Consider the following 14,260-nt stretch of genomic DNA (forward strand, 5'->3'; position numbering starts at 1 on the left):
AGTTATGTATTTTTACCTTTGCTATATAAAGGACATTGTTTGACCTGCTGAGTTTCTCCATCAAACAACCATGATGTTTGCAGATTTTCATGTTTTTCTTCTCAAGTACCCAATAGTTCATTTGACCTTGGTTGGTTTATTAAAGTGGAACATCAGCATTCTTGGTGTGTAGCCCAAACAACATTAATTGACGTGAATAATCAAAACAGTGGATAACCAAAAAAGAAATTATATCCTTACAGGATACCTCAAAGCACATTACATCTTTTGATGCATCGTCACCGTTATAATGCATGAAAAACAGCAGCTAATTTACTGTCTTTCTTTGTTACATTGGGAGATGAAGTGCCTCATTGAGAGACCTACTATTGTTTGACTTATGTGTGTGTTGTAGTTGAACACTAGAAAATGTATACAAATCAGACATTGTTTAATTTTTAGTAGAGATAAATATACGAGGAGGAGGTGAAGGATTTGTTATCTGATTGTTAGGGACTGTTAGTGAAATGAACTGCTTCTGAGGCTAGTGGTGCAGTTCGTAGGATGAGCTATTCATTGAATCTGATTGCTAATGTGAGATCATTGCTTGTGTCTGGATCCATGTCTTTTGTATTTCATTACTGGCATTGACTTCCAATTAGTCCATTGCCATTTTCTTTAAACAAGCTGAACAAGATTGTTCTAGTTTGCATCTCCTCCACCATCTCTCCTGTGCTTTTTTTCCACTGTTGTACTTCTTAGTGAGTATAAGTTCTGCTTTTATGTATTCTATTTACAAAATACAACCAACATTTATCGGAACCTTCATATTTAAAGTATCTTACTAGGTGAGGATTTGCCACATCAAATGTTCTGAACAATTAAGCTTTGTCTGGGGACTGCAGTCCTTTGGGTTAAACATAATCTGAAAATCTTCATTAATTTTATGAAAAAAAACATCTTAAATGCGTTCAACAGCTGAGTATAAAAACACTAATTAGAATCTTCATTGCTGAACCACACTATTTGACAACATTCCATTTTTCCCATTGGAAATTACAACAGGCAAAGGGATTACAAGAGCTCAAAATATCACAGAGGCAAATTCAAACTAATGAACCACATGTTGTGATGCTATTACTGAATATAAATTCTAATAAACTTTATTCACCTTGGAGAAGGTTTTTAAAAATATTAAATGGAAGTTTAACAGTGATCAAAGGAGCCTGATGCTGGTCTGGGACAAGAGGATGGCGGTGGGGTATTGGCATTTAATCCTTGGTGTGATCCATTAGGGCAGTGGTTCTCAACCGTTTTCTTTCCACTTGCATGCTGCTTAAAGCCATCCCTATGCCATTAGTGCTCTGTGATTAGTAAGGGATGGCTTGAGGTGGTATGTGGGTGGAAAGAAAAAGTTTGAAAAACCACTGTTTTAATCATACCTAATTGACTCGTTATGTGCACGGTTTCATAACTCCAAAGGAAATGGGCCAATGACAATTTTTCTCAAGCAAAATATTTCAGTAACAATTGGGTCTAGAGCAGTGATTCTCAACCTTCCCTTCCTACTCACATCCCACCTTAAGCCATCCCTTACCAATCACAGAGCACTAATTGCATAGGGATTACTTAAAGTGGCATGTGAGTGGAAAGAAAAAGGTCAATGCATTAGGGGAAGATAAAGGTTCACTGGGGGTAAAGATGAAGAACAGTTGGGCACCAGCTGTAGGTGGGTGAGGGTTGATGGCTATCATGTTGGGCCATCAATGAATGCACCTGCCCTCCAGGCCTTTGATTGGTTTAGCTCCCGAATTCAGCTCCTATCCCTCTGTCAGCTTTTTGTGTGTGTGTTTGTTAAATGTCTGTTTGCTCCTAAGAGTCACTTACGAGATGAATTATTAATATGTCACCCAAATTCTGGGGGAAAAAGTTGCTGAATATCTTTAAGGGAGATTGCCTGCAGAAATAATAATATAATGACATTGTCCAGAAGTTTATTCAGAAGAATTAATTAACTCCAAATTAATTACAATATTTAGGTTATTTCAACCACTTTGAAAATAAGTTTCATCTGTTGTATGAAATATACTGAGATGCAAAATGAAAAAATTATGAGTAATGTTTTTATTCCTACTAGGATGTTGATAATTTTCCCCATTAAGAAAATGTGGTTACAAACTGCCTTGTTTTAATGAGGCAGGATTTTTAGATCAATGTATAATGGTGTATCATCTGTGCACAAAATCTGGAAGCATTTGATGATGTGGAGGCAAATGGCCTTCAATTTTACTGTCTTTCTAAATGTCATAATTCATGTCAATACTAGTTTGTAAACAATGTAGAACGTATTCAACGGTAACTGACTGAGAAAACTAGAAAACACCAAATGCAGAAAAAATTATCTGAAAAGTGTGAAGAATCTTGAGCATAAATTCTGGCCTAATCTTGTTGGGCTAAATGGTCTTTCTCTGTACCACATTACTCTGTGAAGTAACACCATATCAGTCTGCAACTGCCACAGGCCTGTCTAGACTCTGTAACTCTGTTGTCTTCGCTTTCTAATTTTCATTAGAATTGAGGCTACAATTCCAGCCTTTCACATCCTGCTTGGCCAATTAATGCACCAAAATTATTGTGTGAATATTTCTTTGGCTTGGCTTCGCGGACGAAGATTTATGGAGGGGGTAAAAGTCCACGTCAGCTGCAGGCTCGTTTGTGGCTGACAAGTCCGATGCGGGACAGGCAGACACGGTTGCAGCGGCTGCAGGGGAAAATTGGTTGGTTGGGGTTGGGTGTTGGGTTTTTCCTCCTTTGCCTTTTGTCAGTGAGGTGGGCTCTGCGGTCTTCTTCAAAGGAGGTTGCTGCCCGCCAAACTGTGAGGCGCCAAGATGCACGGTTTGAGGCGAGATCTGCCCACTGGCGGTGGTCAATGTGGCAGGCACCAAGAGATTTCTTTAGGCAGTCCTTGTACCTCTTCTTTGCTGCACCTCTGTCACGGTGGCTAGTGGAGAGCTCGCCATATAACACGATCTTGGGAAGGCGATGGTCCTCCATTCTGGAGACGTGACCCACCCAGCGCAGCTGGATCTTCAGCAGCGTGGACTCGATGCTGTCGACCTCTGCCATCTCGAGTACTTCGACGTTAGGGATGAAAGTGCTCCAATGGATGTTGAGGATGGAGCGGAGACAACGCTGGTGGAAGCGTTCTAGGAGCCGTAGGTGATGCCGGTAGAGGACCCATGATTCGGAGCCGAACAGGAGTGTGGGTATGACAACGGCTCTGTATACGCTTATCTTTGTGAGGTTTTTCAGTTGGTTGTTTTTCCAGACTCTTTTGTGTAGTCTTCCAAAGGCGCTATTTGCCTTGGCGAGTCTGTTGTCTATCTCATTGTCGATCCTTGCATCTGATGAAATGGTGCAGCCGAGATAGGTAAACTGGTTGACCGTTTTGAGTTTTGTGTGCCCGATGGAGATGTGGGGGGGCTGGTAGTCATGGTGGGGAGCTGGCTGATGGAGGACCTCAGTTTTCATCAGGCTGACTTCCAGGCCAAACATTTTGGCAGTTTCCGCAAAGCAGGACGTCAAGCGCTGAAGAGCTGGCTCTGAATGGGCAACTAAAGCGGCATCGTCTGCAAAGAGTAGTTCCCGGACAAGTTTCTCTTGTGTCTTGGTGTGAGCGTGCAGGCGCCTCAGATTGAAGAGACTGCCATCCGTGCGGTACTGGATGTAAACAGTGTCTTCATTGTTGGGGTCTTTCATGGCTTGGTTCAGCATCATGCTGAAGAAGATTGAAAAGAGGGTTGGTGCGAGAACACAGCCTTGCTTCACGCCATTGTTAATGGAGAAGGGTTCAGAGAGCTCATTGCTGTATCTGACCCGACCTTGTTGGTTTTCGTGCAGTTGGCGGCAAAACTCTGCATGCCAAACTACATGAGTTTTTCAAGCTTTGTTGGGACCAAGGAAAACTGCCTCAGGATCTTCGTGATGCCACCATCATCACCCTGTACAAAAACAAAGGCGAGAAATCAGACTGCTCAAACTACAGGGGAATCACGCTGCTCTCCATTGCAGGCAAAATCTTCGCTAGGATTTTACTAAATAGAATAATACCTAGTGTCGCCGAGAATATTCTCCCAGAATCACAGTGCGGCTTTCGCGCAAACAGAGGAACTACTGACATGGTCTTTGCCCTCGGACAGCTCCAAGAAAAGTGCAGAGAACAAAACAAAGGACTCTACATCACCTTTGTTGACCTCACCAAAGCCTTCAACACCGTGAGCAGGAAAGGGCTTTGGCAAATACTAGAGCGCATCGGATGTCCCCCAAAGTTCCTCAACATGATTATCCAACTGTGTGAATATATTCATGAGGCTATTTACATTTTAACACTTGGATGATAAATAATTTTATTGAAATTGGTGAATACTAATATTTTTACTATGCCGATCTATACATCTTTCACCTTGATTTGTATTCATTGGATTTGCAGGCATGATTTATATGATCAGAATTCTGTGTGCATCAACTGTTGTTTTGAAGACTACCCTATGGTTGAAAAATCATAGCTATCAAATCTATTAACTATATTATCTTATTTGTGTACCTGTAACGTGGTTCGGTGCTGATATTTATAAGATTTATGTACTGAATAGAGTTCCACAATAAGTAACTGCATCAGAGTGCCCTCAGATGGATGACTTTGAAATACCATTTCTTTGCTTAAGCCTTGACAGTACCTAGGTGAGGAAGGGGGTTAAGCAACAACAAGGTTCCTATACTGAATAGTTGCTGGTTCGGCGGGGAGAGGTATTTGTTGGAAACTCCTGACTACATATACATTTTTGGAAATTATAGCCAAGAGGTGGGAAAAATATGTTGAAGTATTCATTAACTGTACCATGGAGGATGTTGGGATCTGGCCATGTGGATATTTTGGAAAGAAAGAATATTATGTGGAAAATTAAAACTATTATTTACAGCAGGAAGGCCAACAATCTCACAGGGAAAGTACTGGTCTTCAAGAATTAGACCATAAGACGTGCCTCTCAATTTGACCCTGAAACAGTGTCTGGGCTATTCAACCAACAGAATTAGTTTCTCATTATTTTACCTTACTAGTTCCCCTTTACGCCTTGAAATATATTAATCATGACATCTGTTATCTTTCTCAGATCTAAAGAACATAACCTCTTCAGATGCTAAAGTTAGTCTGCTTTCTTCTCATTGTCTGGGCATCCATTATAACCAAGTAGAGAATTCAGAGGAAATTCTGCCTCAGTAAACATATGTGAAAAAGTATAATTCTGCCACATCCAAAAGATGTGGAGGTGAATTAATTGGCGACTGCAATTTGGAGCCCTGGCCAAAAAAAAAGGGGAGTTCGTGAGTATGTATGAGAGAAAAAGTTGTAGGACTACTGGGAAATAAGTAGAGGAAATTAAATTAAACTGGTGGGGAGAAGGCACGGACCCATGGCTGCAAGACATCCTTCATGTCATTTTAACTATTAGATCCCACCTGACCTTGAAATTATCAGAAAAGTTTCTACCCAGTATTTCCACCTACAAGATGAGGGTTCTGCATCAATGTTTTGAGCTAAAGCTCAAAAAATAAAAGCCAATGGTATAACAGAAAACATACTGACATGGGTAGAGCAATGGCTGATTGGCAAGAAGCAGAGAGCCAGAATACAGGGATCTTATTCTGGTTGGCTGCCATTTGCTAGTGGTGTTGGGCCCACTTCTCTTTATGTTGCATTTAAATTATTTAGATTATTGAATAAATGGCTTTGTGGCAATTTTACAGATGAGCGGGTATTGTTGAGGAAATAAGGAGGTTGCAGAAGGACTTAGATTAGGAGAACTTATTTTCATTTGCCACTTCTCTGCCCAATGTCATACGCTTTAGTCAAAAAATAAACAGCCAAGCTATTTTTTAAATGGAGAGAAAATACCCAAATGCAAAGGGATTTGGGATTCCTCGTGCCTGAAGGTATACTTGCAGCTTGAGTCGGTATGAAGAAGGCAAATGCAATCAGAATTCCTCCCAAAATGCATCACCTATGTTAACGGAATTAAAATTAATGTCCTAAAGGTATCTTTGCAGTTCTCAACCTTTCTGTTGGTGTCAACCTCAAATATGAAATTGCACTTAGTTCCTGATTCTAAAGTCATTGTAGTACCAATGACTTAATAGTTTTTGCTGCCTCAGCAACCATCTTTTTAGCATCTGTTCTGTGTTTATTTTAAGACATTTGCAATTTAGCATGTAGAATCTGCTAATAAACCTCTTTGTAGTCCACAAAGTACAAATCTTGAAAGAAACAACAAAACAATAGCACATTATTTTTAAATTACAAAATAGCATTTCACAGAAATTGAAAATATTAGTGCAGGTTCAATAGAATTATTACATATTTTCCTTTATAAACCTGTTATTTAATATTCTTAAAGATTGCATCATTTTGAAGGGCTGGGAAATCCACAGTAAAAGCAAATATAACAAACAATTTGCATGCTGGGAAGCTTTCTGTCTTACAAAAGCAATGTAGCAGTCAAATTCAGAAGTGCTTACCCATCGTTTCTTGGTGGCCAGAGGGAAGAAGATTGCTCTCCACCCCTGTAGCAGTCAAATTCAGAAGTGCTTCCCCATCGTTTCTTGGTGGCCAGAGGGAAGAAGATTGCTCTCCACCCCTGTAGCAGTCAAATTCAGAAGTGCTTCCCCATCGTTTCTTGGTGGCCAGAGGGAAGAAGATTGCTCTCCACCCCTGTAGCAGTCAAATTCAGAAGTGCTTCCCCATCGTTTCTTGGTGGCCAGAGGGAAGAAGATTGCTCTCCACCCCTGTAGCAGTCAAATTCAGAAGTGCTTCCCCATCGTTTCTTGGTGGCCAGAGGGAAGAAGATTGCTCTCCACCCCTCAAGCAAACTTGCTGCCACTGGCTGGTCTAATACAGTACAAATGACCTACAGCATCTCACAAGATGTTTCATTTATAATTGCTTTTTATGATGACATGTTAGAATCTTAATTCACTTCATTCAATTTGTGGTTTTTAATTTATTCTTTTTCCTCTGTGCAGGGAGGACCCGAGGCTCCTGAAAAAATCGGAATGGCTACATAAATTGGGCATATTGTTTGGAAGAGTGGTAAGTACATCTTCACGCAAAAAGATTTGTTTTTGTGGGATATTATGCTCATTACTCCTTAACATGGAATTTGTTTATTCTACAGACTTGACCTCTTCAGTCTTTCCTTTTTAAATTGCTGGTATCAATCACAATTTAAAAATTAGAATTAATGACGAATAGTGATGAAGTTTAAGACTGAGAAAAATTCATGAATGTTACTGATACAATACAGATCTTCTAAAACTTCAGAGGTTTTAAATGTCATGTTGATGTTTTTTGGGGACCTATTCATTTGTTCATTATTTAATTAGTCTACATATCTAAATTCCAAAAACTATAAGGTACCAACAAGTCAAGAGCTGCAGCTAGATTCCTGTAGCCCAGAGCTATTTACTTTTGTAAATAGTAGATTAATGTAATAGGGTATGGCAAAATAGAAATATTTATGATTCTAAATACATTAAAGAACCAAGATTTCTTCATTAATTACAAAATATTTAGAATTCTCTCAACCAAAGAACTATACAAGCATGTTCAAGGTTGAGGTTAATTATATTTTAAAGATTCCATGGTTACACTATATGAGCAATTAATTTTGAGTGCCAGTCATAATTTTTATTAAATAGCAGAACAAGGTGAAGGTTTAAAAAAACATTTAACATTTTTATTTCATTTAAAAATGTTTATCACAATTGGTCAGTTTAAGTAATTCAGGGAAGCACAGATTTGTTGTTTAGTAAATGTTGGGGAAAATTAATCTTTACCATTTAGTTTAATTTTTTGCCTTCATTCTAGTTTCAGATTGAACGTTGCGTGGATGAGAGTTAAAACTCAATAGAATGACACTGTTGCAATTCTCATTGCAGTGAATAATTCCAAACAATTAATCAAAACTATTCTGCAGTTATTTATTTTCATAATAAACCTGGGTACACTTATTTAAATTCAAATCTTTGGCATCTTGGAAGATACAAGTTTGTCCGCAATAGCATCATTTTGCATTGCCATCATTATTAGTGCATAGTCTGTGTAAACATTTTCTTGAGTGTATAATTTAAGATCTTCCTCCTCAAAAAAATACACCATAGAACAGGCCTTTCAGTCCTCAAGTTTCACCACAACATTGGTTGCTGGATCAGAGCAAGGCCACCTTAGCAGAAGCTGGTTGCACATCTTCAATCAGTATATTTTAATGCTTAAATCTTTAAACAAGATCTAAACCTCACATTTTTTCTTGAGCCAGTAATAAATAACCTCAAGATATAGACCTTTTTGATTACAAATTCTTCTATGTTAGCTGCATAATGTTCTTTTTTTTGTCAAAGTAGAGAGTCTTGCAGACTACAGGTGTTCCAAAATTTAGAGGTATTTTTCAGAGCCGTCAAAGCCAGTCAATGCCCACTGGATAACTGACTATCCAGTTAAATCGGGAGAGTGAAAATCCTTGCCTTGAGGATTAGTTCAACGTCATGTCCTTTTGTATCTACACAAAACAAAAATAAATAACAATGGTCACTAAATAGGTCTCTAAGCATCCTCTTTTTTTGTTCCTACTTGTATCCATTTTTTTTTTCCATAGTCCTAGAACACTACACCATACAACAGGCCTTTCAGTCCTCAGTGTTGTGTTTTATAATATACTTTATTTCTTATTCTATCCTGAAGCCCTCTATTTTACTTCAATCCATGTGCCTGTTTAAATGTCTCCTCAATGCCCATAATGTTTCTGCCTCCACAACCAAACCATTCCATCCACCTACAATCCAGCATTAAAAACTTGTCCCTGATGTCTCCCCTAAACTTTCTTTCCTTCACTTTGTTCATGTCCGTTGGTGTTTATTGTTCCTATCATGTAGACCTCCTCTCATCCTTCTAGACTCCAAAGAGAAAAGACCCAGCTCTGCTAACGTTGCCTCACAAGACTTATTTTCCAATCTAAGTAACAAACATACTGGTAAATCTTCTCTGCACTCTCTCCACAGCCTTCCTATAATGAGGTGATCAAAACTGAACACAATCCTTTAAGTGCGGTCTCATCAGAGATTTGTAGAGTTACAACATGTTCTCTCTACTCTTGAACTCTATTCCCCTATTAATGAAGCCCAGCATCTATAAGCCTTTTTAACTGTCTATCAATTTGTGCAGAGACATTGAGAGATGTATGGATTTGGACACCAAGGTCCCCCTATTCATTCGCACTCTTAAATAACCAACCATGAACCCTGTACTCAGTCATCTCACGCTTATCCAGATAATCTCTGCCCTCACTTCCCACAGCAACCAGCTCTGAGGATTTATCAATCAAGGTTTTTAAAACACTTCCTCTTCCTTAATCTCCACATTGTCTAGCACGCAAGACCATTCTATTCCAACCTCATCCTGATCAAAGTCTTGTGAATATTGAAGCAAAGTATTTATTTAGGACCTCCCCAACCTCCTCCTTTATTCCTTTAGTTATTGTCATAACCCCTCTCATTTTTTAAAATTGAATGAAGCTCACATGAGACAAGGATTTAACTGAGAATTATGGATGCAGACATTTTTTAACTAAGTATGGATATTTCTTCAAATGTCAAAATGGAAGTAATAAATGCTATTGGAACTGGATAAGATGTCAAGGACAGATATTTAGAGTGACGAATGAAGCAGATGTTATTTTTCATGTTAGCAAAATAAATAGAGATATTCCTCAGACCCATCACATCACCTGCGTTTAGTCCCAGTAAAGACAAGACCACATCATCAGCTAAAATTGGTGGGATGGCTCGGAAGATAATCCAAGTCTACAGCAGGATATAGATCAAATGGAAATATGAGAAGAGCACTGGTAGATGGAATTTAATCCTGAAAAGTGAGGCATTTTAGGAAGTCAAATTGGGTGAGACATTTACATTAAATGGTAGGGCAATAAGATGTGATGAACAGAAACATTTAATTACATAATTCCCAAAAGGTAGCCACACTGGTCATATGGCCTGCTTCACAATTTGAGATAAAATATAAGAGTTAGAATGTTCTGCTGCCACTTTACAAAACATGGTTTAGACTGATTGGAAGAACTGTGCACATTTCGTATACGATAAAAAGTATGCACTGGAGAGAGTACAGAGAGATTCACCCAGATGTTGCCTGAATTGGAGGACTTTGGTTATGGGAAGAGAGTGGATAGGGTGGGCTCATTTTCCTTGGAGCAAATGAGATCTAATAGAAGTATAAGCAAATGCAAGTCATAGATAAGATAAACAATTTTTTTCTTCCCCATGGTAGGAGTATCAAGAACATGAGCACATGTTTAGCGTGAGTGGAAGGAATTTTAATGGGGAATCTGCGGGGCAAGGTTTTTTTTCCCCAAAAACAGATTGGCTCGTGCCTAGTGAACAAAATAGTATTGAGAATTCGAAAGTCATAGAAGTAAATGGAAGACAATAGTAGCACAAAAATTGAGAAGTGAACACCAAGTCTGTGCTCCTTCCCCATGTGGGCATTCCACAAATTGATTTTCTGCTTGCTATTTCTGGTCCGATTTGTTTTTAAATAAGAAAATTCCTCCAACAAAAAGTAAAAGTTGAAAGATATTTCCATGTACATGTGAGATGGTGTACTTTGGGAAGTCGTATGCAAGAGAAAATTGCAGGACACCTCGGAGCATTGATGAATAAGTTCATAGTTCCCTGGAAATCAGATTAGCGGAACAGGAACAGCACGATTGGGAATTATTTTTCTAAATGGAATACACCACCAATGATCGGGGTTCATACCCTGCACTGTCCGTAAGGAGTTTGTACGTTCTCTCCGTTTGCAAGAGTTTCTTCCGGGTGCTCCAGTTTCCTCCCACCCTTCAAAATGTATGGGGGCTGTAGGTCAATTGGGTTTAATTGTAATGACATGGGCTGAAAGGTCCTGTTATCATGCTTTATGTTCAAATTTAAAAAATTAAGATATGCCAATTGAAACGCACATAGAAGGATAATGAAGGTACAACCTGCTGGACTTCAGTGATCAGGGCATGAGTACAAATGTCAGTAAATCGTATTGCATTTGGAGTAATGTGGACAATTCTGGTTATCTGTAAAATGTGGATGATCTAGAAGCTTTGCAAGTTCACCAAGATGTTGGTAGATGAGATATTCATAGCTAGTGGGAGAGGTTCAATGTTTTCTCTGGAACTTTGGAGACTGAGGGCAAAACTGATAGAAAAGATGGTTTCTTTCCGCACCTCCCTACCCCCCAAGATAAAAATGCCATATATTCAAGGATGTAGCTTAAAGGTAAGATGGGCAAAGCTTTTTCTCAGGGTAGATCCCTGGAATGTGCTGCTAGAGGAAATGGTGAAACCAGATACGAGAGCAACATTTAAGAGGCATTTAGACAGGAAACAAGGAAACAAACAGAGACGGACCTTATAGAGGCAGATGGAATTAGTTTAAACTAGCTTCAATGGCTAATGGGCCTGTTCCAGTTCTGTGCTGTTTTGTATTTTATGTGCATAGAAGTTGTCTATACTTAAAGTATTTCCATTTTATTCTGACTAAAGCTGTTGTGGTGTATAGTTGTACTCTGCACCCAAGAATTTGTCAATTCAGTCGAAATCCTTTCAAATCCGATTTTAATATTAAATCTATTCTGCAATCATTCCTTTCAGAAGCTGAACTGTCTCAGCTGCTCAAGTTCCACATACCACTGAAACGAGCCCTTTTTTTGCGGCTGTATATGTTGTATTCCACTTAGAAAAATAATATTACATCTTAATCTTTTTTCTTTCCACTCACCTACCACTTTAAGTGATGCCTGTGATTAGTAAGGGATTGCTTAAGGTGGTACGTGAGTAGGAAGGGAAGGTTGAGAACCACTGCTCTAGACCGAAATGTTACTGAAATATTTTACTTGAGAAAAATTGTCATTGGCTCATTTCCTTTGGAGTTATGAAACCCTGCACGTAACGAGTCAATGAGGTACGATTAAAACAATGGTTTTTCAAACTTCTTCTTTCCACCCACCTACCACTTTAAGTAATCCCTATGCTTAAGGTGGTATGAGAGTCGAAAGAAAAAAGTTGAAAACCACTGTGGTAAATGTTTAATGCTTGCAATTGAGTCAGAGTTTCTAACCTTGTCAATTTTAAGACAAATTAGTGCACTTACTGGCTCTGCGTATGAAATTCTGGCCAGGCTCCCATGGCCATTAACTGCTCTTCAAGGGCCACAATTCTGAAGCCAATGTATCCTGAAGAAATCAGCAACACTAATACGCTGAAAAATGAAGGATTGACGATGAAACTCCAATTTCTACAAATGAATGGATTATTTATTGAACAATTTGCAGTCAAATCACTAATATTTGCAAGCATTATTCTCCATCAAAACATGGCAGTAATAATACCATGCAACTATGATCTGTAATATACCACAATATCACATCTTAAATAGTTAGAAAATTTCATATTATCAATGATGTATTGCATGAACCATATTTATGAATCGGTTCCATTCTTACTTTAATACCCTTGGAAAAAAATTGCTTTGTCGCTTTAGAAATAAGTGGCTTGTTTCTGACCATTTCGCAGCTAACTGGGACTTGTTCTGTCTATTCTGACAAGTGTAGCAGCATGCCTCATTGCTATTCTCTCAAAGAGCAGAAAATGGGCTCCTTATATGACACCTGCTAAGGCTACTGCAACAGGAGATCTCAGAAAGATAGATTTGATTAGCAGGCAAGAGAAATACTGCAGCAGTCCCTTGGATGACAACTGCATAAATTAAGGAAACACCTTTTGAGAAATGTGGTTTTTATCCCAAATAGACATCTTGGGCCCAATTCAGTAAAACCCCTGTTATCTGGAATTCAAGCAACCAGCAAAGAGAAATTGTGGAAAAAAAATGGGTTAAAAAAAAAAACAGGTTTGAAATTGGCATGCCTTGCTGTTAATTTGCTAAATCTGAAGCAAATCTACCAATCCCCATTGGCATCAAATACCAGGGGTTTTAACTGCACATCTATAGGATCTAAAAACCAAAGGTTTCCACAACCATACATGGCTCATTGTACACCTGTGGAAAAAGCTGCTTTTGAAGACCTAGTTGTGCTTACTGGCTACTGAATTAGCATTATTGGCTAAAGAATGAGTATTCTTTAGCCAAAATAGTGTAGGTTCTCTGAAACCAAGCCTCGAGTATATCTGCAGATTAACACATTGAATACATACAGCAGGACATAGACGACGACGAGTGTATTGAAGGTAGTGGATTCATGAAACGTAGCAAACGATTTTGCTTTCTTTGTCACTTTCCTGAACCAGGAGTTGCCTGCAAGGAGGCAGAAAAATGCAATGCAAATTATCTTCAAGATGTTATTTAAAGATTTTTTGTTTGGTAGAACTGATTTATCAGGAACAAGATGTTACTGGTGAAATAAACTTGCCTGTTACGTACTGAACAGTGCATTTTCTCTAAATTTTCATGAGAAGATGGAAATCCAATGCAATGCTATCTAGCATCTCACAATACAGGGGCACTATTTTGACTTGAGCTCCATGAGCCAAATTTTACTAACCTATTTAGTCAGTCATGCAAAAATGAATTCTGATGGATTACAACATATGAAAGCAAGATTGTTATATTTCTGGATGGTGAAAGGAGACTCTGGTAAAATGAGAAAAGAAAATTCTGCAAGTATTCAGGTCAGAGAATCTGTGAAGACAGAAACTGAACAGTTTAAAACCCTTCAGATTTTTCACTATTTTTGATTGTATTAACCCTGGAACACTAAATCTATGGATTCCTGCACTTCAAATTGATGGGTTAGAGATGGAGGAGAGGAGTATTAAATTTAAATCTATTTGCATCACCAAAGAAGCCTATTCCACCCACTGAAACACATGCTGCCCGATTACATCTAATTAACCTACCAATTCTGCAAGTTTTTGGAGGGTGGGAGGAAACTGGAGCACCCAAAGAAAACCCACATAGGTCATGGGGAGAACGGACAAACTTCTTACAGGCAGCTCCAGATTTGAGCCCAGGTCACTGGTGCTGTAATGATATTGCACTAATCTCTATGCCAACCGTAATACTTTGCAATAGACGAAAGACACCAGAGTTCATCTTTATTCCAGAATTGTCCCAAAATAGAATGATCAATTTTGGAGAGTGAGAGTAG

General features: G+C 38.7%; 1 protein-coding gene across 3 annotated transcripts in view; it reads right to left on the reverse strand.

Annotated features, from left to right (window-relative positions):
• Positions 1–7,999: 7,999 nt before the first annotated feature.
• The window catches only part of LOC138759000 (GRAM domain-containing protein 2B), a 28,813-nt gene continuing 22,552 nt past the window's right edge, over positions 8,000–14,260 (reverse strand). Inside the window, exons 11-13 of one of the 3 annotated variants that reach the window (XM_069928733.1) lie at positions 13,308–13,407; positions 12,247–12,390; positions 8,000–8,588 (exon numbers count right to left, since the gene is read on the reverse strand). In XM_069928733.1, the coding sequence (XP_069784834.1) occupies positions 8,573–8,588; positions 12,247–12,390; positions 13,308–13,407 (260 nt within the window). In that variant the 3' untranslated portion in view covers positions 8,000–8,572. The remainder of the gene's footprint in view (positions 8,589–12,246; positions 12,391–13,307; positions 13,408–14,260) is intronic. The other 2 variants (XM_069928734.1, XM_069928735.1) reach the window with 2 other exon arrangements.

The sequence above is a fragment of the Narcine bancroftii genome, chromosome 3 (genome assembly GCF_036971445.1).
Source record: "Narcine bancroftii isolate sNarBan1 chromosome 3, sNarBan1.hap1, whole genome shotgun sequence".
Classification (NCBI taxonomy): Eukaryota; Metazoa; Chordata; class Chondrichthyes; order Torpediniformes; family Narcinidae; genus Narcine; species Narcine bancroftii.